Source organism: Cydia strobilella, chromosome 11, assembly GCF_947568885.1.
Source record: "Cydia strobilella chromosome 11, ilCydStro3.1, whole genome shotgun sequence".
Classification (NCBI taxonomy): Eukaryota; Metazoa; Arthropoda; class Insecta; order Lepidoptera; family Tortricidae; genus Cydia; species Cydia strobilella.
Genome location: NC_086051.1, coordinates 14,117,205 through 14,144,553, shown reverse-complemented (window position 1 = coordinate 14,144,553; position 27,349 = coordinate 14,117,205). Strand labels below are relative to the sequence as shown.

The 27,349-nt window shown below is 38.4% G+C and overlaps 2 protein-coding genes across 2 annotated transcripts; one reads left to right on the top strand and one right to left on the bottom strand.

Annotated features, from left to right (window-relative positions):
- Positions 1-7,471: 7,471 nt before the first annotated feature.
- Positions 7,472-17,002, bottom strand: LOC134745550 (protein arginine N-methyltransferase 7). Its single transcript, XM_063679615.1, has 9 exons — positions 16,861-17,002; positions 16,507-16,757; positions 15,407-15,652; positions 14,370-14,548; positions 12,688-12,913; positions 11,374-12,149; positions 10,260-10,405; positions 9,101-9,248; positions 7,472-7,628 (listed from the first exon to the last, which is right to left on the bottom strand). Exons 1-9 carry the CDS (start codon positions 16,917-16,919, stop codon positions 7,521-7,523), a joined length of 2,139 nt encoding a protein of 712 aa, XP_063535685.1. The 5' UTR covers positions 16,920-17,002; the 3' UTR covers positions 7,472-7,520.
- Positions 17,003-17,498: 496 nt separating this feature from the next.
- On the top strand, positions 17,499-27,333 carry LOC134745636 (cytochrome c1, heme protein, mitochondrial). The gene is made up of 7 exons (XM_063679749.1): positions 17,499-17,625; positions 17,921-17,971; positions 19,148-19,296; positions 21,354-21,480; positions 24,936-25,053; positions 26,056-26,237; positions 26,783-27,333. Exons 1-7 carry the CDS (start codon positions 17,515-17,517, stop codon positions 27,011-27,013), a joined length of 969 nt encoding a protein of 322 aa, XP_063535819.1. The 5' UTR covers positions 17,499-17,514; the 3' UTR covers positions 27,014-27,333.
- The last annotated feature ends 16 nt before the right edge of the window (positions 27,334-27,349 follow it).

The window sequence follows — 27,349 nt, the reverse complement described above, 5'->3', positions numbered from 1 at the left end:
GCGACCTAAGGGGTTTTTAGTCACTCGCGCGGCATATTTCGGAGAGTCTAGGTTACCATATTCAGGCAATAACAGTGCGTTCACGACGGCCGCAGTGGCTCTCCATTTTCAAACACTAATAGTGCCTAGGCTCTACGAAACACGTGCATTAAACCACAAAATTAGCTTAATGTCTACCATAATATTTGTATAAGAGAATAGGGAACTTTTTACTTTTATACAGATTTTTTTGCTCTCATATCCAGTCTGTCGTCTGTGATTAATTTTCACAAGCTATAAGTTTCACCAAAATCCCAATATTCCATTGATCCGATTTAGGTTGGTCCATTGAAGGGAGGACTTTCCAATTTCCATAGTATTTTTACTTAGGACAAATAGTTATTTGTGCAACAAGAAAGGAAAGCTGGTTTTTCTTGCGAGTGTTTATTTTGAGTACCGAGAAAGCGAAAGATTCTATAATTGAATCACGAGCAAAGCGAGGAACTCAAAAACACGAGATGTAAAATAACTTTGATCTCGTGTTGCACATATAATTTTTCACCTCAGTAGTGAGAACATATTACAGGTTAAAATGTATTTCGAATTACATTGTAAATGTATTTGTAATAATACAGAGAAACAAAAAATATATATAAAAAAACGAATTTGTAATAGAAGTATAAAGTGATAATTCATGGCCTACACTAAATTAAAAAGCTACTTTGTTTCACTCCCTGGAGTGAGGAAAGTCGCACTTTCGTCACTCCAGCGAGACACGAAAGTAGGCTTGTTCGAGTTGCTGAGGTGAAAAAATAATTTCCACACACAACCCAACACATCTGTCTATTGTTTTATGTATCTATTGTTTTCTTAGGTACAACAAGCCAATAGCATTTAAGATCAAATGTCTAGCAATTATTGACTATTCATATGCCAATAGGGTAAATATAAATAGCGTTATATATGTTTTGAATAAGAATTACTAAATTATTATAAACTTAGGTATAGGTTTGCTTAGATTACGTTTATTACCTACGTGACTGATTTAATTAAGGTATTAAAATGTCCCGTTCATTTCCTCATATAATCAATCAAGTAGGTAGTTTTATAACCTTATATACTTATTATAATTTTATAACCTAACCTTTTTAAAATAAATCTATCACTTCGACAACACAAAAGACAAAACACTCCTTGTTTGAGTTTTTTCTTCCATTAATGAAAATATTTTACCTTAGAACTGTGACATTGAAAATATATAGCAGTCACATCTGAAAGATATTGGAAATTTGGACCACAATTGAGAGCTTTCGAATTATAGTTGCGTGGTGTTGCCGTACTGGTCGAAATCTTTTTTTTATATCCATAGGTATGTTCGCCGTCTCGGAGACTATTCGACCAAATTCAAAATATTTTTTTTTTGTTTGAAAAGGTATGGTTTCTACCTTTCTAGTTGATTCCATTGTCATCAAGTTTAGTCAGGATCTGAAGACGAGCTCCTGAAAAAATCAAGGAGAAGAAATCATCTAGTTTTGTTGTTGTTGAATTCACAAATAGAATTTATAATAATCTTAAATGCATAATAAATTTATCACTAGGAACCAATGTCGTTCTAATCAAATGTAATGATTTATCATGGCTATTTATCTAATTTACATATAAAGTTCAATATTCGTATACGTATTTAATGCTAATAGTACTCGCCCTTCCAACGCAATGTAATAAAGAGTAACATTCGGAGTTGACGTTGCGTTTTTTGTAAGTATCCAATCCTGTTTCTACGGAAGATGTGACATTCTTAGGTCCATAACTAAGCTCTACTGGCACTCAATTTACGAACGCTGTGACTAAATACGAGCTTATTACATAGTAAGTGACTTTTTGATTTGGTCGGCTGTTAATTTCCCCTCTTAAAGCTCGCACCACACTTGACGCAAAACGCTACGCGCTACGCACTAGCACTTGACGCGCGCGCGCTCTTACATCGACAAATGCCAAAAGAAAACGAATTATTTATTCGAATGATAAATTTAATGGTACGAAAAGTTTCGTGACTATTTCCATACATTGTTTCGATTGGCGTTTTCTATTGACGACTCTCATCTTGGCTAGGCCCCCTTGGAAAGAAAGAAGAACAAGAAGTCGATCAATTATCAGGGTGCGTAGACAAGATACTAATGACCTTTGTACCCTTACCTTTGTGACCGAAAAGTGTACACACGGGAGGACCACCCTTAATTAGTTACTGAAACAATTCTGGTCGCATTGTGTATGTGCACACAATGCGACCAGAATTGTTAACGAAAACCTACCAAACCAAACTACCAACCACCAACTAGATAACCAAAACTGGACTAAGTAACCAAAATTGTACACAGTCGCAAAGTGTAGTAACGATTAAGACACATCTGACATTTAGTTACTACTTTCTGCGATTCTGCGACCAGTCACAGAATCGCAGAATCGCAAAATTCCAGAAATGTTATATGGGGTAGCGTAGTTATCTCTCTCTATCACTCTTCCATATTAGTGCGACAGAGACAGTTGAGTTTCGTTCGTTTCGTTGAGTTAACGATTGGCATCTTGTTAGGCACCCAGTTCGTAAATTACGTTAGTAAAATACGCCCATTGTGCCACAATCTAATAATGAAAGTTAATGTCCAAATGTGCAAAAATTGAGGACATTAGAAATAAGTTTTCGACAAAAATGTCATTTTTAGTGCAAGCTTTTAATGCTGACTATACTTTTCTTTCCACTTGCAACTAATACTCATCCGGAAAATTCTAACAACTCCAAAGACAAATTAGTTTGCGGTGTTTTATCACGGAGTTCCTATGGCCATCTCCTGTCTCGATCGTCAGATCAGCTCTATATCATATCATCATAATATTGCATTGTCATCCGATTTACATATGTATGCAAAATTTCAGCTCAATCGGAAATAGATAAGTGGATCAAATTTAGCTCGTACTAACTGGGCAAGTTAAATAAAAGCTTGTAAAATGTACGCATCGCCTAGCACGCTAAGAGGATTGCGGGGTTTAAATGCACAAAAAGGAACCTCAAGGAAGCTGGCCCATAAATTATGAGCCTAGGCAGGCCTCACCAAACGTGGCGGTTGCCGCGCTAACCACAATTTGTCATGTTAGCTTACATAGACACTACCATGTAGGTTTTTCTCGAGAGGTTATGGATGTAGGGAGTTTTTAGCGCAATAGAATACAGGCACGAGCCATCATAAGATTCATAAGATAAGTCGACTTGCGAAGTATACATGGATGTTTAAGTTATGGAAACATTTTTAAGTCAGCAACAAATAGATGGTGCCAGCCAAAGTGGCCAAATATTAACATACCTTGGTTACAAATGTTACAATGAATAATTAGATTGGTGCATGCAATGAACACACACAAAACAGCAGAGAAACAGTAGTAGCAAAGGCATTAGTTTGTAATTTTATTTAAGATATGGGGTACCAAAGGAGATAGCTACAGAGCAGAGTCACGAATTCATGTCGACAATATTCCAAGTGGTATGTAAGTTATTAGTTGTAAATCAATAAGTTGTCTTCGACAGCTTATCACCATCAGTCCATTGGCGCTTTTGAGGTGCATAAACACTTAGTCTTTCCACTGAATACAAACTTAAAATCACCTAGAAACTTGGAGTCAGTGGCTCCCCTTTTAGTGTTTTGCGTATAATACGGCCGTACACTCTGAAACGAAGTTTACTCCTTATGAATTAGTTTTTGGGAAAATAATTAATAATTTTTCACATCACCTATTCGAAAAAGGGCTTTTTCTTCCCCGCTAGTAGGGATCAAAGTGGCACTTTTCTTCCCTGCTAGGAGGGATCAAAGTGGCACTTTTCTGTTCTAGAACATAATTTTTTTTCTGTTTTGCATACATTTTTTTTTAGGTTAATTAATATTTTGGAACATAACAATTTCCTCATAGGTGATGTGAAAAACAGTATGTGTCACATGGTAGCAAAATTATTTCCACCTTGGGCGTTAACACTTGAATCCCTCACTACGCTCAGGGTTCTATTTTAGAATCCCTCGCTACGCTCAGGATTCAATTATAGAATCCTTCGCTTCGTTCAGGATTCAATGTACGCCCTCGCCGTAAATATGTCATTTTGCTCCCTTGTGACACAATCTACTAATGTTCACTTCCTAGTAATATATCAACAAACATAGACCCACTTTATAAATTTGCCAGCTATCCTTGTTAATTAAAATATCGCTTACAGTTGGCACAAAAAGAAGTAAGGGAAAACCTTATTGCGAGTAAAATTACAAGAAAGAAAAATTATGATACTTATGTAAACATTGTAAACCCTATACCTACATTTTAAGATATGAAACAGGCAAACAAATTTGACGCGTTGTATTCCGAACCATTTAAAGTAGTTAAAGATATATCTGATATATCTCCAAAGGTTCAGAATTTCAGATAGGTACCTATTAAAAAATTACAAACATTACGTTATACACAAAAATCGTACCAAGATGTTTCATAGCTTATCTAAACTAGGTAAAAATAGTACAAATAATGATTAGTATTATATTTTTATTTTTTATACCTACTTATTGTATGCTATGCTAGTTTGTAAAATAAAATAATACAGAAAAATCGCGCGTGAGATTCGCGCCAACTGCTAAGACGACCTTCAAGGTCGTATCAAAACCAGTTCAAACCCATTGTTACATTTGAATCGACCTTGTCTTGGTCAACCATGTCTCATTATTAGAGACTTATACACCGTCAGCGTTTGTTACACCGCTATAAAATAAACAGACTCGCCATGAGCAAGACGTGTCCTTAGAAGAATGGTCTAGGCCAGGGGTTCCCAAACTGTGCGCCGCGGCGCCCTGGGGCGCCGTGAAGCAATCCTCCTCTGATATGATACCTATCTATTTCGAATAACCTAAGGTTAGGGCGCCGCGGCCGAAATTTTGAACGTGCAAGTGCGTTGCGGATTGAAAAAGATTGGGAACCCCTGGTCTAGGCTAAGAGTGAATAATGCAACGCGTAGCGCGAGACAGGACGACCCCCTGATGCTGTCTACATTTATTAAGCTCTTGGTCGGCTATGTGTCATAATTAGTGACAGATACCTTCTTTTACTTGACTAAAACGATACTTTCGTATCCGGTCAGAAAATGATAACGTTAGGTAGTTTTACCTAGTTTGTAAAATATTGATTTATTGTGTTAGACGTGTAAAATTTAAAGCAAATTCGGTCTTCGAATAAATTTTATGATATAATGCATATGGTGCTGTACAACTTCGCCATTTATGCGGTAACTCTGGCAGTCAAAAGCTGACATTTGTCAATTCAGTTACGACAAAACATATGGCACCGTAAAGCGCCATCTTCTTCAGCAGTGAAACTCAGGGGCACGATTAGTCCTCCCGTATTAAGTAGATTGGTAGTAGTAGTAAGATTGTTCAATATTTATTTTTAGATAAATGGAAAACTGCCGGAATTGTGCTCAGCCTCATGTAAAAGCCTACAGGCTATCCCACATTTTAAAACTACATTTATAGTTTACCGACTTTACCGTAACTCGTGAAGGTAAATAAACTAGGTAAAAACGTAATGGCTGGCCTGCCAACAGCCAATGCTAATCCAGTTCTAATAAGCTATAAATATTTAATTAATCACTAGAGTGCGTAATCAACGTGTCAAAGCAAAAAGAGTTGTAAGACTTGTGACTCTTTTGAGTTGTGCATCCAGTGTCGTTGGGTTTTTTGATGCCTGCGGTAGGTAGTACGTGAGAATCAAGTTTAGCGAATAAATTCATGATTTTAATGCCAAGACCTCACTGGTAGAGCTTTTGTTAAAGAGAATTTGGGAGCAAAAGTATTTCTTCAGACATTCACACTTATTACTCTTATTAGGTAGATTTTAACTATAAGCGTGATCTTCCCTACTCGTACAGGGCTAGAAACATGATAGCTTAATAAGTAGGTATTGCCAGTAGCCACTATTAGTGATTTATAAAACCTATTTGTGGCGCTACTAATGTTTGTGATCAACGCGAGTAAAAACTGTTGCATCATATAATACTTATGTATTCATATCAACGTGGTCAAAGCCAACCACTGTGAAACCAAAAAGCGGACGATTTGAGTTTTTGGATCTCTGCGGTAGGTCTGAGCGTACGGGAGGCAAGTGTTTAGCGATGACTTAGCGGATGTTTGGTCGCATGTTGATTAGAATTAATTTCTAACACTTTCGCTTCCGTAATTTGTGAGTCACACTTGGGGATTCTGGCATGTTGGCTAACTCGGATGCTCATTCACGGTATCACGGTGCTGGCACACGGCACTGCTCCAAGTATAGAAATCACGGATGAGAATGCCCTACATCCCTAGCTAAATAGCCAAAGATGCATGGGTTGTTTGATATACTTACAGACAAATTAATTTTAAATAAAAGAAACACACCTATGACGGGCAACAACTTAATTCCAAAACCTCACATTTTAACCCACAGAAAACGATCGTATCTCGTCTCTATGCTCTTCGTAGCGTCTCGTAAATATCAGTACCGTTTCGCGCCTCCTACAAGTCCCTAGGTCCCTACACATGTCGACAAAGCGATTTATTTATCCCACCGTCCATTAACAACTCTGCTACACCGGCTTAAAAGCTATTTTAGAATGCCTAATAATGCAAACCGGTGTTTCTGGTTGGGCAACACAATTAAAGAGGAGCGGGATTTATGTTTATTCGTTTAGACATTTTGCAGCAATATGTAAGATAAACCCTTCGTATGCGGGCGTCAAAATTAGCTAATCATATCTGAATTTAAAACGTAAGATTCCACTGTTTTCGGATCGGACGGACCCGTGACTTAAGCATACGAGGGGTAAAACTAGTCGTTCCAATATGGATTCTATTAATTAAGCTATTTATAATTTTGTCCATACACAAAATAAATAAGCCCAAGTGCAAGCGGATTCAACTAATAGAATAATATTTGAAGCATACAGTTATTTATAGGTTAAGTACCTTATTGTTACCGAGCTGTATCACAATTCAATTTATAGTATCAATCGATTAATTTCGTCAATTGATATCAACACAAAGTGCAGCTTGAGTTTGAAGGCCCATACCCGTAGCTTTTCAAATCACCGTATCCCAAAAACTTGGAAATTGACTAGCATCATAACAACGATTACACAAAAAAAAAACATGGCTGCCATATTGTTGAAGTCGGTTACTTCACCCCAACTGATTTGATTTGGTTATTACTGAACCAAACACAAGTGAATCAATCCATTACTTTCTTTAATCGATTAATTAATTGATTGATGCCGATATGTGACGTTTTCAACCAAAAGGTACATTGTCGCTTGTCGATAAGGTTGATTTCAAATGAATGCTATATGGAAATAGCGCCTTATTGACAACCGACAATAAGTACCCTTTTGATTGAGAATGGCACATATAGTCGGGAACAAATAATAAAGAGCCCGTTCATATTATAAAATATAATATATTAAGTACTTATACTAGGAATGACAATCATTCAGCTTTGTGCAGGTCGAGTTTGACATTAAACTGTCCCTTGTCCAGGTCGCAGGCCACCTGGTAACTCCATGAGTCACCGATGTTCACCGTGAAAGCCTGTTGCTGAAAATGTTCAACTATTAGAACAGAGTATTTTTCATCTCTCCTGTTCGGAAAGTTCACCTTTCATAGGCTGATAGCCGGGTGCAAAAATGCTTTTCCCACCCTAGGGTGGTAAGTAATTCTAATACAAATATGCCTGGCAATACTTTTAATTTTTCGATGTTATTATGTGGTTTACCTATATTTTGTTGTATGAAATATACTTACCAATAATAAACTATTTGTTTAATAATTTGTTCTAAAGAAATATATGTACTTAACAATAATAAACCTACATTTCTTGTGTTTGACTTTCCTCATAGTCGAAATGAAAGGTAGAGTGTTTAACTCGGGTAAAAGTAACCATCTCACCCTCGAACTATTGGCGCTCGAACGAAGAAATACCTCGGGTGAAATGGTTCACTCTCCGCCCTTGGTTAACAATCTACTATTACTGCGTACGGAAAAATGCTTTTCTCCAATATGCTCGGAAATGCTCGCCTTATTGTATCAAAACTAAGTACGGGAAGATGTTCACTATGTCAAAATCAAATAAAAATAAAAAACATGCCTGGACAGTTTTAGCGGACGGGAAGTTATTACTGTATTGTTTTTTACACATGTTTAGACTAATAAATCAATGTATACACAGGGCCGGATCTAGGGTAGAGCGATTGGAGCGGCCGCTCTAGGTATGTTTGTTATTTCAACTTGTTTTATCATGTGTGACTCGATAAAACCTGATAAAGGTGCCGAAAACATAACGTTCTTTATATTTTTTTAAGCAATTGGGTATATCAGGGAGGATTAAAATTGTTTATTTGTTAAATCGCTGCTTTTAATATTGAAAGGCGCGAAATAAAGCATGATAAAGGCGGCGAAAAAGATACGTTCTTTATAATTTTCTAAGCAATTGGATCTATCAGGATTAACTTTTACTATTTATTTTTTAAACCGCTGTTTTTCATCTTGAAAGGCGCGAAACAAATCCTGATAAAGGCGCCGAAAATTGGGTACATCAGGATTAATCAGGATAGTTCAATACAAGGACAGTGATTTGTCATGTCATGCCTTTTTTTCGAGGGGGAAAATGCATTCCGCATACCACCTGGGGGGGGGGAGGTGACCCGAGTAGTTATGTGGAACTCTCCCGTCTAGGCTAATGAGGCCCACGGTGTAGCCAATTAAAACCCCCATATGATGCTTCATGTTTAATTAATGATTATTTTACCTTATTTCCTCGCATGTTTGGAGAAAAGCACTATATATGCCTCGGCCAGAATAGAAATTCGTGGATTCGTCTTCTTTGTCGAACTACCCTTCGCGTCGTGCGACAAAATCAAAACTCATCCACGAATTGCCCTTTCCCGGCCTCTGCAATAATGTACTATTATTACAATACATTTTACATGCAGAATAACAATGGAAATTTTTGAACATTATTATAACTAGGTAACAGTTAGGAATTGAGAGTTGTGTATATACATACTTACCAGTATCTTGACAGCCTGTCTAGTATGTGTGTCCCACTCCACACGCTGCCCAATGCTGGGGTAGTCCACGGGTCCGCCGCTGATGCCCTTGCCACCCACTTTCCATACCGCCCATAGCGCAAAGCCGTTCACACGAGCATCCGATTCACTGGTAAAAAAGCGCTTAATTGACAGATGATCAACACACAAAGCGAACACAATCGCAGATTGTTAACTAAGGGTTCCACAAAACAAGAAAGTTACCTTTCGGCCGCGTATGTAACCGAGTTTTGTAACCAGGTACAAAATAAAAATCTTTTCTCGTAACCAGTTACAAACTAGTAAAAATATTTAAACACTTAGAAATATTTTTAAATAGTTACCATTTCGTAGGACTGTTTCTTTTCAATTATAATATCCTAGGTGGAGTGGGGCTCCTATTTCTGGGCGATTTGCCCTTCGGGCATCTGAAGCTATTTAACGAACCTAACCTACCTACCTATTGATTCAGTGTAACCTTCTTACACTTCGGAGAAAAAACCGTAGGTAGGTAAGTAGGTTAGGTTCGTTAGGTAGCTTCGGATGCCCGAAGGGCAAACTGCCCAGAAACTGCCCGGGGTTCCGTCTAGTTAAGTAACCGGTAACGAGAAAATTTTCTTATTTTGTACCCGGTTACAAAACTCGGTCACATACCCTCCTAAGGCGCAAGGTTCTATCCTACCTATAGTACTTCCTAAGTTCGGTGAAATTTAAACCCTATTCAATGAGGGCTAACGCGTATGAATTCGCCGCTAGGGGCGCTAGTGTAGATGGTGGTCTTTTCCATAGTTCGAAATGTCAAATGTCACTTGTCACTTCAATGACAGACAGGTGTTCTTTAGTCTTTTGGACCACCATCAACAGAGGCGCCAAACTGGTGAGCAAAAAAACGATAGTCCTCATTGAAACAGAGTCTCTTTTGCTTTGTTTCGTTTAATTTACCAAAGACGCAAAATCAACTATTTCCTACACTATAGGTTCAAATTTCAGTGTCAAATTTTGGATTTTTCATTTGTATGGCTGGGCCTTAGGAGGATACGCGGCCGAAAGGAAAAGTGACCCATTGCATCCGACATACATATTTATTGTACTCCCTTCGTTCGAGCGCCAATAGTTCGAGGGTAAAAAGAATGTTAGTTACAAAGCGAAAGAATCGTCGGTGGCGTAAGTTTGCTTGAGGCAGCGCAGGTCTATCTCTATCAGCTTGCGGGGAGCGGCGCGGCAGCGGCACGGGTACTCCCACAGCGGCTGCGCTTCCAGCTCCGCGTCGCTTATTATACGCGATCTCTGTAAGGACAAGGACACAGACATTCATACTACAAAAAAGATGCTTAAAAATAATTTATCGCATGAATTTTAGAGACTCACTTCGGGACGTTTTCCGAGAGAAGCGCTTCCTTACATTGACAGGAATCTACATTTTAGAAGTAAGCTTATTTGTAAAAAAGCAGCCTTATTACTTTACAGCTCACTCTTCAACAAAGTGCAATGCTAGGACTCAATATAAATATAACATTGTACTACCAAAAACAAACACATCCATATACAAAAAGAGCACTTTTGTAACAGCTATTCGAGTATTCAATAACCTTCCAGCTGATATCAAGGCACTTGAAGGTAACCGATTCAGGGTAAGGTTGAAAAACTGGCTACTAGAAAAAACATTTTATAGTTTGAAAGAATATTTTGAATATTAATTGGAATGTAATTAATATGTAAATATCTTTGCATATTATTTTAAGTTTAGTTCATAAGTTACTTAAGTATTGCATACCCGAAATGGGTAACTGTTGAAACCAATTGTAATTGTATCATGATTACCACCTACAAATGTTACACAGTACTGCAATAAATCATTCTTATTCTTAAAGTCCAACAATGCTCAGGTAAATGTTGCTGTTACCAATCTATTGGTAGATTTGGTTTGTAATTCTTGTGGCTGAAGCAATTTTACTCGTATACCTGTTTATCTGTCCAGAGTTTCACAAATTCTCGAACGAAAAACTAATATGAACATGTTTTTTTTTATTGACGGTTGTTTGAATTTGAAACCGGATACGCTCGCAACTTTTTTTTGGGATTTCAATTGTTGTGTATTTTATGTATATTTTTAGTTAGTGCTTCAGTGATGCAGTTAACCAAAGAAAATATTACTAGATGGTGATAGTCATATAGGGTCACCAACTTTAAAGTTTCAATTCAACTAATTTTGTTAAATGATCACAAAGCGAACAAATTATCAATAAAATTCTTACCTCAACAAGTTCATCAAAAATCCCCATATCGATCCCCTCACACCTCCCCAACGGTATCCTTATCTTCTGCAGATCCTGGAACTCCACAGGCATCGCCCAAAACTCGCAGGTCTCCGGCACCATTTCCACATGTGGCTTAATACCATCCCTAAACTTATATAAGATGAAGGCGGACTTCAAATTCTCCCAAGGCAGTATTGCACTGCTGAAACTCGGATCAGCGACAACTAATGTCAATTCTTTTAAAACTTCTTGATTAACTTCTGGTATAAATTTAACATTGCTTATCCTGTTCTCAGTAGCATAATCGGACAAAATCCCCAAGTTTATATTCATATCTTCAACAATATAAACCATTTTCGCTCCCATTTTAGCAGCAGCTAATCCTAAGAAACTGCTTCCATTTAAGTCTAGAACCACGGAATTGCTATTCAATTCTTCTTTTATCTGCGCTAGGAATTTCTTGCTTCGTTTTCCATCGTTCAAATACGAGACTTGGGTCCGCGATAAGGCCATATGTACTCCACATTCGCAGATGGGTCTTTTATAGTTTTTATATTTAGTGTTTTGGTCTTCTAGGTAAAACCATAGGGAGTATTCGTCTTGGCAGGATATGAGGGTGATCTCTGAGGATTTCTTGACGGGGACCGGTTGGGGGAGGTAGTACACAGCTTGCATCCAGTGGTCTCGCCAGGGTATGGAGTCTTGGGGTCGCTCTATAGTTAAATTGGCGTCGGGATGGGCCCACCAGGGTGCACAGCTGAGGCAGATTTTTCCTGAAATGACCTTTTTATTTATCTTTCATTTAAGATTTTATGAATGCATTGTATTTATTTGTTTTCATGTGTCAAATATACGAGCTAAGTATGACACATCTCGAAGCATATCTGCCCGGCGAGGGAAGAAGGCTGAAGCCAAATTTGTTACTATCACATGCAGCAGTTACACATGGTAGAAGAGAAAAGACAGAAACAAATCATGCCTCCGACTTTCTTTGAAATAATGGCACTGTAAGGTGCCATGTTTTGTAGTAACTGAATGTTCAAGATTTATACAACCAGCATAATGTACGGAGCTGTACAGCACCACCTACCACCAGCTGACTAAATCGATACACGATTTTTTCTTAGACTTTAGACATATCGACAGGTGGATAGTTTACAAATGAAATATAAATACAACATTAGATTAATACAAAATAAAAATAGCCTTTATTATTGAAGTTTCAAACTTTAAAAAAATATTTAATTCATTTATTTTTGACAACTTTAACACGTCCTTTGATATTAAATTACCGCTGTGCAATGGACTTACCCTCAGTATCCATGTTGAGGTCCCACCACATGAACACCATCTGCGCCTCGCCAGTGTCCAACACCGAGAGGTCCTGCTTGACCGTCCGCTTCAAGTCTATGGGTGTGCGCCCGGACCAGTCGTAGTAGAATATGGCCAGAGGCTCCGAGAGCTCTTTGAAGGCGCTCCGCGGTAGCTGGGAGAGTTGCAGGTCGTGAACGGCGGCTGAACCGGCGCAGGATTTCATCTGAAATGTAGGGAGACAGTTGCGTCTTGATGAATACGCCTCTAGTGCGCCATTTGATAATCACAATATTTAAAAGAAATTAGCAATTAGTACTAGATTTGAAATAAACCATATTGTTAATTTTACTCTGAATCATGAGCTGTTTAGATACTACTAGGAATATAAAGTATTCCAAATTTTTATCCATTCAAACCTTTCCAAATTCCTTGTGGTAATGGAACATAAGAGGATCAAAACAGAGGTTTCAACCAGAGATGTACAAGGATGTGTTGCGAGGGATGTGTTTTTAAGAACTAATAGAATCACAGGACGGACTGAAAATCAACATTAAGAAAACTAAAATACTTGTAGCTTCAAAACATACCTCCAATAACCTGCAAAGACAAAAACCAATCAACTTAAATAATAGTCCAATAGAACAGGTAAAATCGTTTAAATATTTAGGCAGCATAATTACTAGTGATTCCAGATGTACACAAGATATTACTACTAGAATAGCGATGGCTAAAAAAGCTTTTAACGCAAAGAAGTGCCTATTTAAAGCCCGGATATCAGACAATATACGCAAAAGGCTCATAAAAGTGTACATCTGGAGCATTGCACTGTACGGAAGCGAAACGTGGACAATGAGGCAACGTGATAGGAAGAGGCTGGAGGCTTTTGAGATGTGGTGCTGGCGTCGAATGGCTAAGATCAGTTGGACTGAAAAAAAAACCAACGAAGAGGTTTTACGTATAGTAGGAGAAAAGAGGACTTTGTTAAGAACTATAGATAATAGAAGAGGAAAGATGCTTGGGCACCTGATACGACACGACGAATTTATCAAAAACATCATAGAAGGGAAAGTTGAAGCAAAGAGGAAGGAGGGAAGACCAAGGAGAGCGTACATGCATCAAATAAAGGAAAAACTCAACGTCGTGTCGTATCAGGCTGTCAAAGAGAAGGCAGAGGACCGCGAAACATGGAAATTGCTCCACCGACAAGAGACTTACTCTTAAGTATATGATGATGATGAATAGAATCACCATGCTGAGCGAGGAAAACAAATGAAGTGATTTTATGGGTTCTTCACAAACACATCCCTCGCAACGCACCCTAGCAAATTTCTGGTTAAAACGCAGCCTAAAACATCATTTGTAGCTTTTAAAGTGCCAATGACTGATGGTTAATACTTTAGTTAGATTGATGAGGTTTTTTAAGTTTTTGGGCGCCCCTGGACTAGCAATGCTACTGTAAGGACTAATTTAGAAGACAAGAATCATGGGATATGCTCAGTGCCGGATTAAGCCAGCGCGGGGCCTGTAGCAAATTCTATCATGGGGCCCATGAATTGAAGTGAAACATAGTTTTTTTACGGCCACAATGCGTAAGTGCGCGAGGTCCCCAAACGCGCGGGGCCCGTGGCTTTTGCTACTTTTGCCATGTGCCTAATCCGCCACTGCTCATTACCATCTACCTTTTGTGGAGTCCTCAACACAATCTCACAATCCTCATCCGCCAGATCGTTGAGCTTGTTCCACTTCTGCAGCATGGGACACTCCACCAGCTGCACATATATAACAGCTGAGTCGGGCACCACTATGCAGTCCTTTTCTAACAGGAATTTGTGGGCATGGGAGAATGTTGAGAGAGCGCCTGAGAACGAAAATCAGCTATAAGTGTGGATAGATCTTGTTTGAAAAATCCAAAATTTGCCACTGAAATTTTTAAATTAAAAACTATAGTGCAGGGAATAGTCTATTTCGTTTTGTTTGAAAATTGAACAAACCAAAACAAATGCAACCCTGTTCCAATAGGTAATATTATGCAAAACTCTGCATAGGAGGCGCCACTACCACAATCTGAGGGTCTATCGCGAAACAAGAAAATCGAAATTTCGTTATCTAACATCACTGTCACACTTGCAAGTCTTGCATATTCGAGCGAAAAAGAGGCAGATAGCGAAATTTCGGATTCGCGTTTCCCGAGGTCCTCTGTAAACAAACCGCCTTGATGCATCAATGTCTGAAAACTTGTCAAAACCCTGTTAAAGGTACAGTATGTATAAGTTACTCTATGGTTTACTAAAAAGGCTAGTGCTGCACTCTGGTGGCTAAACATTGCAGTAATATCCCCTATTGAATATGATTTAAATTTCATTGAACTGAATAGGAGGTTATTACCCTGACCTTAGAAAGTTGATTTTATTCCAAAAAGTTGTGTTATTCAATATTGGAATTAAACATATATTTAATATCTTATTTAACATGCACACTACATAAAGAAAATACAGAAATTGAGAAAATCTTAAACTAGTTAATGGTAAAAAATCCGCAACGCAGATATTAACATTGCTGGATCAGACATCGATCAAAAGGTATGGACATTGATGTTATTTGTATGTATTGGGTGCACTGACACTATAAATATAAAGTTCAATTTCATTTCTCTATTTTCCCTAGAAATAATGTACAATTAGGTCATACAATATGATTATGTAGTATTATGACATACCTTCCCCAATCAATTCAGTATCAAACACCTCAGTAACGAGAATATTAGCTCTCTCTTTCATGTCCCCATCTTCACCCACTGTCAGCTCTGTGGACCTTTTTGGTATGACAGTAATTTTGTCAGCCACACCATTCCTGTCTAGGATCTTAAGGCAGCATTCAGCCATGGGCTTGAAAGCCTCACAGGCCACAATGGAGTCTGCACCACATTGTGCGGCCATAATGGATAACAGTCCCGTACCCGTACCTGAAATATAAAGGATTGTTTTTTAATAAAAAGTTTTTAACTCCTTGTTAATTTAAACAATGTGGATTCTATCCATGTCAAAGTGTAACCTGTTGAAATAATATTGATAATTAACCCCTTAACTCCCACCAATCTGATATACAGTGTAAACTCTATATAGCGATACTCAAGGGACCGGACGTTTTTGACACTATAGAGTTTTCGTTATATAGAGAGAAATTAATATTAAAGTAAAGCAACTATTTGCAACACATGTTGACATTATAGGGAGTGAATTGATATATCAAGTGACGTTATATGGAGTTTACACTGTATGTTGGCAGAAAACTTACCTCTGCCTCCTACTGTTGTAATACATCCTCTGACTCCCTATTTCACAGAATATAATTATATAAAAAATTAAAAACATCGGAGAATTGGTGAATTTGGACATTGCAAAGTGCTGGGAGTTGATCATAATGATGAGGGGTTAAAGATTTTACAAAAAACAATCAACAAACAAGTTTTTTAAATAACAGTTTTGAATGAGTCACGGTGAGTTTCACTGTACTTATATTGACCGAGATATGGGCCCTGATTACCTTTTGTATTGTTTTCAAGCTCCCGATATTTGACACTAAGTGTAGTATGCTTGGACGGACCAACTAGTGTGAACACGACCAGACCAACAAGTGTGAATGCGACCGGTGGTAACGTTGAAAGTAAATGCAGCCAACGCGCACAAATGAGGGTAGAATGAGCGCAGTCTACACAACTTTGACACCCACCCGCTATCTTCAATTACCCGTGAACAAGGTGCATGTAACGAAATAAAAAGTCTATAAATAATTTTTTTTAAGTTATCTACAGCATACCAATATCCAACACATTAGCTTTCTTCCCTTCCGCATGCATTTTCTCAATAGCAAGGTTCAGAGCCCTGTAGTATTTCTGGTTCCTCTCAGTATCGTGAAGCATATCGGCAAAGGCGGAACGAGCGATCTCCTGATGGTAGTCATAGTCTTCATGTTGAACGTCCCATTCCGTGCTCCCGGTTATCGGGTTACGTTTCTGTGTAAATACCTGCATCTTTGAGGTATCCGGGAGTTGTCGAGAGCTTTTAAATCTGCGCAGATTAACATATAAAGTAAAAAATAAATAAAGAGAAAATGACACAATGCCGACACAGTAATAATATTTCAATGAATGCCGATTGTAAAAAACTTTACCTTTTCAATGTATGACCTATCAATGTACTACGGATTTTATGGAAGATACCAAAACGCATTTATTTAATAAGAATTTTGCAGTGCATGTTGTAATCAATTTCCTTTTTCTATAATACTGCATCAAGTTTTTGACAACTTTGACATATTGTTTTTTTTTACATTATAACCATTTGGAATTCTACGTAAAAAGGAACGTACTCGTTCTGAAACAAGCATACAAAGATTTTCAGGAATTTCAGATGTGTCACAAGTAAAGACTAGTATCTATAATGGTCACAAGTACAAGTCAGTTTAATATTTTCCTATAGTTAATAAACACTTTAATATTTTGAAATAATTTTATTTTATATGAATAGTTAGCAAGTTTCTTATTTTAAATATAAAAAAAAAACTTAAACAGAAATAGCTACTCTCTTATTTGGTATCTGAACGACTTTATTATGTTGCCATATAAAGAAAAAACCAGAAAAAATATAAATGCAACTCTGGAACAACTCTGGAATTTGGTATTTTTCAACAAAAAATATTAGAACCTTAAGAAAATTTACATTTTACTATAATATTCGTAGTTAGACCTTTGACCCTAAAAATAAATTAAATTTATGAGTTCACTTCGTGTAAATATATTTTTGTCAATGGCAGGACCTCGTGTAGATGTCATGTCAGTCGTTTCTTTCATTACGACGTTTTACTATCATGGCGGCCGCCGTAGGCAGGATTTGTGGGGCACGACTTTTGAAAAGTTATGGTGTGCTGACGCCCCAGGTAACCCTTAAATAATGACTGGAACTCAGGGCTACGGTATTACTTGTCTTTGGCGTCTCCTACGTGTTACAAAAAAGGGCGTAGAAGAGTTTTGAAATCCTCAGACAACGGGTGTATTTTATCAAATTAAATTAAATTGGGATAGCTTATCGCTATTTAACCGATGTGGTGGCAGTGTTACAGTTACGGAAGCAAGATTTGATGTAGATGTGATTTAAAATAAATATGAAAAAGTGATAACCTATCCAACATTATGTAACAAGTTCTTGAAAACTAATGGAGACGTCCATTGCAGGTTTGTCAGCTGTCCACTAACGCGCAAGGATGGACGAAAAACAAAAAACTGGTAAGTGAGCCTAGTCTACTGGTTCCAGTGTAACCTTCAAGGTCATCATTCATAGTGTTGGTTTATTTCTGTAGGAACATAATATCACACATGACAACTATCCAATGTCATATCACTACTGATCTTCTGAACTGACTTCAAATCAGTTCTGCTGTTTGGTGCCTTGTCAGAATTGATTTTTTTTAAATATTTTCATTGATTACTTAACATAATTAATTTAACTTTTTTTATTTTGGAACCTGTTTTGTTTAAATCCGTATAATAGTACCAGCATTAATAAGTTACTACATTAATTAAGTAATAACTATTTTAAAGGCCATTACACAGTAGCACTAACATTAATTTCATTATAAGAAAATGAGGTCAGCTTTATTGTTTCTTACAACTTCACATTCCAAAGCAATATCTTAGTTTAACTAACTCAGCGGTTTCACTCACGTGCTTAATATGTCTCACGATAGTTTAAATTCGATTAGTATCTTAGTTGCTGACAGTCGATTCTAAGAGTATAGTAATATCAAAGATAGATATAACTCCGTAATAGATGGATACAGTCTAAGGAAAAAACGTGCCTCGAAAATCAAGAAAATTTGATTCTCGTTCAGAGGGCGCTACTAGCTTTGGCCTACTGTCGTATAGATGGCGTTGGCGGTTTCGTTTGTTATTTAACAATTTTAACGCATATCAGTGAAAGAACATAGGTCAAAATCATAAAAATATTTAATGCAAATAAAAAAAATCATTTATCCATATTTAAATACATTTTATCGTATTTTTATAAATCTTTATTTTTAGTTTTAAGGTGTGTCGACAGATGGCAGTGAATTTACTGGGGTTACAAAATTTACTATTGAATTGAATTGAATACATTTATTTCAGATTTACATCCATATTTTGTTAGTATAACTTAAGAACTAATGTTAAATTTGTACATGATACTACAACTATATATACATAACCTATTTTCTAAATTTACTATGACAGTACCGCTCTAGTATAAGTTACTCTATGGTAATATTCTATGCTATATAATCTATGTCCTATATAAACAAGTCCTGATACTAATTCTGATATTTATTCACAGTTTACAAACACATGTTTGTAACATTTATTGGTTATTGATTTCTAAGCAATAAATTCGAATTCTGTACCTTTAACAACCGATTTTGTGCACAGTTACTGTCCACATTGGGTGTGGTTGGAGGAGGAGTGGGAGCCCTACTCTTTGCCCTCGAGCAGTCTGTGCAGGCGTCTGGCAGTGAGGCGCATCCTCCACACCAGCCCTGGAGCCACAATGGAATGTTCCAGTCATTAGACCATGCCAGGTTTGTATTTATAGAAAATATATCCCAAATATATATATATCGACATCTAGCGTCAAGTAGCGGATTTATCGGTACTGCTACTTGAGACTAGATGTCACGTGTGTCGCGACTGACGAAAAGTGTATTGCTCAACAATTTACAACTAATATTACAAGCAGAAGGAGTTGAAAATAGAGTTCCGGTTAATCCAGTTATAATATTAGCTGAAAATTATTGAGCAAGACTTTTCGTTCGTCGAGACAGCAATTGTCGAGTAGCAGTACTGAAAATTTCGCTGCTTGATGCTAGATGTCGACTGTGAACGTAATAAGCGTTTTGGTAAGAAAACCTAATATATGGAGTGAGCGCTCTATGCTTATTTATAATATTTAGTTATTTCTCTATGATTATAGTTACCGATTACTTCACTAGGACTATATTTTATTTTGTTTTAATGACAGAATCAAACTATGAAGCAAGTTGTGAAGAAAAGTGGTGTAGTTGATGATGACAATGATTTTTAACCTACTTTGGAAATGAAGGTTTTCATTCAGAAGTGTATGTTTTTTTTTTTTTTTTCTTGTTTTTTTTTGGCATAGTTTTTATTTTAGGTGCCTGTAACAGATTATTGACCTTAGTGTAAACCATAAAGTAATAATGATAAAATAGTAATAGTGGTAGTTAGAAACCATTTTAACTGGAAATATAATTGTACGGTCAGTAGCAGAAGTTGCTCAAGTTGCTAAGCGGGCCAGGTGTTAGGATAAGATAAGATGTTTATTTGTAAAAGTCATGTACATGAGATGTTATTAAAGTTATACAGGAAACTTCCATGACACCCTGTCAGGGCACACAAATTGTCTTATATCTAGCTTATTACTAAATTTCATTTACAGGCCATGCATTCTATTATGTATAATTAATATTTGAATTAATGTATAATTAACAATTGGTTAGAGTTTTTTTTTGTATATGTATGAGGTATAAATAATTACAATAATTATTTCAATGTCAATGTTTGCTTAATTGCTATGTTTGATAGTTAATTTCTCTTACAGCGACTAGGTTTCCTCATTTAAAAGCTCCTCCACTGAGTAGTAACATTTCTGTATGAGAAAAGTTTTTAATTTTTTGTGAAACTGTTTGTCATTTGGTTCCAATTTGATCTCATCGGGTATTTTGTTTACTACTTGGATACACATAAAATGGGGCCCGTTTCTATAGATGGCTAATTTAGAGTTAGGTATTTTTAGTTTGTTTCTATACTGGCTTCTAGTTTTGTATGTATCCAGTTTAGCTTCAAACAGATCGGGGTTTTTCCTAGCAAAGATAACGGCCTCCATTATGTATATTGCCGGAAGTGTAAGTAGCTCATATTGTCTGAAAAGGGACGGCAACTATTTGGGATCCGTATATTTGCCAGGATTCGTATACATTTCTTTTGCAGGACAAAGAGGTCGCGAGCGTGTTCAAAATAATCTTGACACAAGTTTATTGTTAAGAGAATAAGAGCGTGTTGAGGTACTTTTGAACACCTCGCCCGCTTAACAACTTCTGCTGCTGACTGTACAAGAAAATGTAGTAGAAGTAGATTCTTACTATGTATTTAGATACTTGTGTTTAATACAGTAGCATTTCTTCTTAGGTTTTAAGACTTAACGTTCTAGTGTTTGGTTTAGTCATTACATTCATTTGCCCTATGATTGATTTGTGGACTAGAAAATATTTTTTTAAATAACAAATCGCAAGCATAAAAAAACCGGACAAGTGCGAGTCGGATTCGCCCACCGAGGGTTCCGTACTTTTTAGTATTTGTTGTAATAGCGGCAACAGAAATACATCATGTGTGAAAATTTGAACTCTATATTAGCTATCACGGTTCATGAGATACAGCCTGGTGATAGACAGATGGACAGAGGAGTCTTAGTAATAGGGTCCCGTTTTTACCCTTTGGGTACGGAACCCTAAAAAAACTATAAATAACATTCGGCATCTTATTTAGTCAGTCTTCTAACTTGACAAGGAGATTCCAAAATTAATTGCTACGCGCTCTAATTCCCTATGATGTTGTGTTGCAGTATTCGTCGAGGCTATGAAGTATACAAGCAGGTGTGCAAGGCTTGCCACTCGCTGGAGTACATCGCGTTCCGCAACCTGGTGGGCGTTTCACACACTGAGGATGAGGCCAAGGCGGAGGCCGCTGAGGTCAGTAAAAAAAAAAACATTACAATTTTCAAGATTAGTATACTATATTCTGCGAGGGACTGTTACGTTTAAGGAACGTAACACTGTATGAAGACATTACTGTAGGAGTGATGGGCGAGATAGAAAAATGTGAATAAAATTTCTCTTTTTTCCATAGAAAATGCATGGAAAAGCTTTTCTTTACTTTGTGGCTTTTTAGTACATTACCGTACTAGGAAACTATTGTTACTGGATAGGAATAGAATCGATTTGCATAAAAAAATAGCGTGAAAATTAAAGTTTTCATTTTCATACAATTTGTATGGGAAAAGTTTTCCTCGATATGTGGCTTTTCAAGCCGGAAATTTTTTTGGTCCCATACAAGTTTTTGATCCTGGATAGGAATCAGATCGATTGGAATAAAAAAAAGTTCAAAAATGACCTTTTTCTCGCACCCTGTATGCTTTTTCCAAAATCTGTAAACGCCAATCTTCAATAATTTGCACTAAAGATATGCAAGATTTGGAGTCCAGAGGAAAGATCCCAGGGTACAACATTATTGTGGCACACAATCACGCAAAGTATGGGATTGCAACCTACGCTAGGGAGGGCCTGGCGAACATCTCGATCCTGCCGCCAAAAGGAAACCCTAGCAACTACTATCTGGTAGCAATCAAAGTCCAGGACACCTCGATCGTCAACATCTACAAACCTCCAGCGCAGGAATGGGGAGACGGACTGCCGGTATTCCCACACCCCTGTGTCTTCGCGGGCGACTTTAACAGCCACCACATTTCATGGCGCTACGATTCCAATGACCTAAACGGGATCTGCCTGCTGCAATGGGCAGAAGATAACAATCTCCACCTGGTATTCAATGCAAAGGATAAGGGATCTTTCAGATCTGCCCGATGGAGAAGAGACTATAACCCAGATCTCACATTTGTGTCATGTGAATCATCAGGTGTTCCTTTTCCTACTACCCGAAAAATTCTGTCCAATTTCCCCAACAGCCAACACCGTCCAGTCCTGATGAAGACCGGAAACCAAATCCCCTTAATGCAATCAATGCCCCTCCCCAGATGGAATTTGCAGAAGGCGGATTGGGCTGCCTTTGCAAAAGACATGGACTCTGCCATAAGATGGATCCCACCAATTGCCGAAAATTATACGAGATTTGTCGGACTAACAACTGCAACAGCAAAGAAGCATATTCCGCGGGGTACAGAAAAACCTATGTCCCTGGTTGGAGTGAAGAAATTGAAAAACTTTACCAACAATACAAATCAACCGGAGACCAGGAAATAGGACGCCACCTACTGGAGTCGCTGAACGCGGAGCGGAAAATCAAATGGTTGACCTCTGTGGAAAGGATGGATTTCAAAACCTCAAGCAGGAAGGCGTGGAAAGTCCTAAATAAACTAACGGGCAAATCGGGCTCAAAGAACGTATGCGCGTCTCAAAAACTAACTGATGCGATAGCCAACCAAATCGTTGAAACGTCACGTGTAAAAGGAGATCGATCCCATACTAAAACGGTGAAGAAACTTGCCCAAAACCGGAAGAAAGAGCTTCCGGTTGACGGAATCATTTTGAGACCCTTCACAGTAGAGGAAACATCTTACGCTATCAAACTCCTTAAACCAGGCAAAGCAGCCGGAGAGGATGGCATATACAACGAATTTATAAAGAATTTGGGGCCTAACTGTAGAAAATGGCTGACAAACTTCTATGCGGATATACTGGCTAGAAATAAACTGCCTTCTACTTTCAACTACGCCAAAATAGTAGCCATCCTCAAACCAAACAAACCAGCAGATGACCCAAAAAGCTACAGACCAATAGCCCTGCTTAGCTCTCTATATAAACTATTAGAAAAGCTGCTCGCTAACAGAATCACTCCCCTTATTGAAAAAGTCGTCCCCGTAGAGCAGGCTGGTTTCAGAGAGGGTCGTAACTGTACAGATCAAGTACTGTCCCTCATGACGCATATTGAGACAGGATTCCAGAAACAACTTAAAACAGTAGCTGTCTTCGTGGACCTTTCTGCAGCTTACGACACAGTATGGCGGCATAGCCTAGAATACAAATTAATGAAAGCTGTTCCCTGCCGGAGAATCACTAGCCTAATATATGCTACGTAATAGGGAATTTGTCGTCCATCTAGGGGATAAGCAGAGTCGTCCCAGAAAACTAAACAACGGCCTACCACAAGGATCCACACTGGCACCACTGCTGTTTAATCTGTACACCCATGACCTTCCAGACACAGCGTCCAGAAAATTTGTCTATGCTGACGATATTGCTTTAACTTACCAGCACAGCACTTTCAAGTCGTCGGAAGCGCAACTCACACAAGATTTGCAATTGCTTAACTTGTACTTTAAAAGGTGGAGATTGGTACCAAATGCTAGCAAGACAGAGATTTCCACATTCCACCTAAATAACAGACTGGCCTCATACACCCCCTCAGTAAACTTTGACGGTAAAACCCTTGTATACAACCCACAGCCAAAATATCTCGGCGTAACCTTAGACAGCTCTCTTACATATTGCTCCCACCTCTGTAAGTTGAGCAAAAAACTATGAACCCGTAATAATATTCTACACAACCTGACTGGAACTACTTGGGGAGCCAGCGCTGACGTGCTTCGTACGACGGAACTCAGCCTAGTTTACTCTGCTGGCGAATATTGCGCACCCGTATGGCTCAATAGTGCGCACGTAGAGAAAGTCGATGTCGAGCTGCGAAAAACCATGCGGTGCATAACTGGTACCATACAGTCCACTCCGACACAATGGCTGCCTGCTCTGAGCCACATTGCTCCACCTCACCTTAGGAGACAACAAGCCCTGCTAAAGGAAGCAAACAAAATGGCTGCAGATCCAGTCTTCTCGGAATTTTTCTGTCCGCCTAGGCTACGCTTAAAATCCCGACATCCACCATACAATACGGCACAGGAACTTAAAGAGAGCAGTTTTAACATCAAAGATAAATGGAGAGAGGACTGGATTGCTAACTTGCCCAGGGCATCCCATGCCAGCTACGATCCCACCAAACAAACCGCAAGGTTTTTCGGCCCCGAGATGGGAATGGTGCCAACTAAATAGACTCCGCACTGAAAGCGGGCGATCCGGAGAATTTATGTTTAAGTGTGGGTGGCGAGATACACCGAAGTGCGAATGTGGAGCACCTGTACAGTCCATTTACCACATAGTCCGCGAGTGCCCAAAAAGGAAGTACACAGGAGATCCTCTGGACTTACTTAAGCTAAGCGACAACGCAGCCCATTGGGTGAAGAACCTAACTATTAATTTGTAAATCTGTAAAGCGACCATGAATTGTAATATGCCATACGACTAAATAAATAAATAAATAATTTGCAAAAAAACTTTAATTGGTTGGGTGGGTAGCTGCCAACAACGGTAACCATGCAAATTATGCAGTAATACTTATAAATGATGTATTTCCACAGGTGATGGTCAAGGATGGCCCTGATGAAGAGGGCAACTACTTCGAGAGGCCCGGCAAGCTGTCGGACTACTTCCCGTCGCCCTACCCCAACGAAAACGCGGCTAGAGCTGCCAACAACGGTAACCATACAAACATAACGTAAAATGTGTTTCAATGTGCAATTGCGGCTATTTTAGTTCTCCAAAATTTTTACATTTACTTTATTTTAGACAGACAAAGTCAACACTTGTGGAGATCCACATCAGAGTTGACACTCCTTAATCTGATAATCTGACTCTTCTAAAAAGTTTGCCAACCCCGAATCTAAGGGTACGAAAATAATTAATAGTTAAACAATCACTAATTACTTAAAACTATCCTGACTGGTTGTAATTATGTAAAAATAGTGAGCTTAAATTTAATTAGTTGTGTGCTAATGTGTTGGACATTTTGAATAATTTCGCAATCAAACCAAGTCAAATTTTGTGCTCTAATTGACGATTAAAATATGTAATTGATGTTCTATTTTTGGCGCAATATAGTAATACACTCCTATAACAACAGTTTACTTGGCTACCTTCCAATCGCCATACACTGCAGCAGCTCTAAAAGTACCTAAGTATTGATTAGCTCGGCACTCAGTGCAAAATGATGTTTACAAATAGTCTATTAAAAGATTTATAGTAGATCTATTCTTAAATGCTCATGTATTTATTTATTCATTATGGTTGACATCTGTATATACAATTTATAGATATTTATTTATATTGTTTGTTTCATTTTGTTTACACTTTTTTGGCTATATGTAATACATTTTTTTGTCATGGTAGTTTAGTTTGATTTTACAGGCTTTTTATGCTTTATGATCAGTGAGTAAGATGATAAGTAATAAATTATATACGGATAGTAATTCCGACATTGTGGTACTACACGACAGAGGATTTTGCTAATTGTTATGATACTGTATGTATTCGTGAAAGTTGTATGAATATTTTCCATGGTCGTGATAGGTATACCAGCCTGTTTTTTAGGAAGTATTCAAGACTAGCCTCGTGTTTATTGACCTACATTGTAAATTTCGTATTTAGGCCAACCTCCAACGCGCACATGTGCCTATAATGAGTTGTTCGTTTCGTTTCCAGGTGCGTACCCGCCCGACCTGTCCCTGATCGTGTCGGGCCGCAAGGGTGGCGAAGACTACATCTTCGCGCTGCTCACCGGCTACGTGGAGCCCCCCGCCGGCCTAGTGCTGCGAGAGGGACAGAACTACAACCCATACTTCCCCGGCGGAGCCATCTCCATGGCACAAGTACTTTTCGATGAGGTAAGTGTTCGCAGTCAACTTGCCCAAGCTCGCACCCATTGGCTTTCTCTCTCGCCCTCGGCCTCGTACTGCGCGAGGGACAGAACTATAACCCCTACTTCCCTGGCTTAGCCATTTCTATGGCCCAAATACTCTTCGACAAGGTAAGTGTTATACCACAGTCAAGCTCAAGCATGCTATTAGCTATGTGCACGTTTCTTTGCGTTGCACACCGGCGATATGGACGCGTCCGCTGGCATCGTGCTCCGCGATAACTACAACCATTATTTCCCGGACCAATTCCATGGCCCAGGTACGATGAGGTAAGTTTCCTTTCTTCACAACACAATAAAGCCCCAAGTCATACTGAGAAAAAAACAGTCACAATACCCTACCCTGTACTATAGGGTGGGCCAGTGATAAATTCTCTTTTCGTATTGACGTCTTTCGTTAAAATGCATTTATCATTGGCCCACCCTATATTTGCAAAATGAGTCGTATTTTAACAAATTTACTTTTTTTATATATAATGAACAGCCAATGAAGTGTAAATGTTTTGTTCCCAGGCCGCCGAGTTCTCTGACGGCACGCCGCCCACGGCGTCGCAGCTGGCCAAGGACGTGGCCACGTTCCTGCGTTGGTGCTCCGAGCCCGAGCTGGACGACCGCCGCCTCATGACCATCAAGGTCATCGGCATGTTCTCCATCCTCGGCGTCTTCGTCTACTACCTCAAGCGGCACAAGTGGACCACCATGAAGTCCAGGAAGTTAGCTTACAAACCCGTCTCTAAGAAATAAAAATAAAAAGTAGCGTTAACAGACATTTTAGACAATTTTTTTTCGATAGGCACAGTAACATGTTATGTCTTTATAATTAAATTAATTTATTTCGCAATTCAGCGTTTACCTCTCTGGTTACCTGAGGATGGAGCGGTGATAATATAAATAATAATGTAATTCTATCGGAACGGCATTTCGTCAATGTGCGGGTCGGCACAGTCAAATTACCTATTATAGATAGTGTTTTATTGTTATCTGTGCTTGTGGTGTACCATGATTACCATGAATAACAGCTGTGAATCGGTGTACAGTTGAATAAATGAGTTATTGAAAATCGATATCGGTGTTTACATG

Excerpts from the sequence above, each read along its gene's own strand:
- LOC134745550 (XM_063679615.1), bottom strand. The coding sequence starts at position 16,919 with ATGCGTTTTGGTATCTTCCATAAAATCCGTAGTACATTGATAGGTCAT. Across the intron at positions 16,758-16,860 it reads ATAGGTCATACATTGAAAAG|ATTTAAAAGCTCTCGACAAC; the intron begins GTAAAGTTTTTT and ends TAATCTGCGCAG. Across the intron at positions 12,150-12,687 it reads CCTCAACATGGATACTGAGG|GAAAAATCTGCCTCAGCTGT; the intron begins GTAAGTCCATTG and ends AGGTCATTTCAG.
- LOC134745636 (XM_063679749.1), top strand. The coding sequence starts at position 17,515 with ATGTCATGTCAGTCGTTTCTTTCATTACGACGTTTTACTATCATGGCG. Across the intron at positions 17,972-19,147 it reads GGACGAAAAACAAAAAACTG|TTACTGTCCACATTGGGTGT; the intron begins GTAAGTGAGCCT and ends TTTTGTGCACAG. Across the intron at positions 25,054-26,055 it reads GGCTAGAGCTGCCAACAACG|GTGCGTACCCGCCCGACCTG; the intron begins GTAACCATACAA and ends TTTCGTTTCCAG.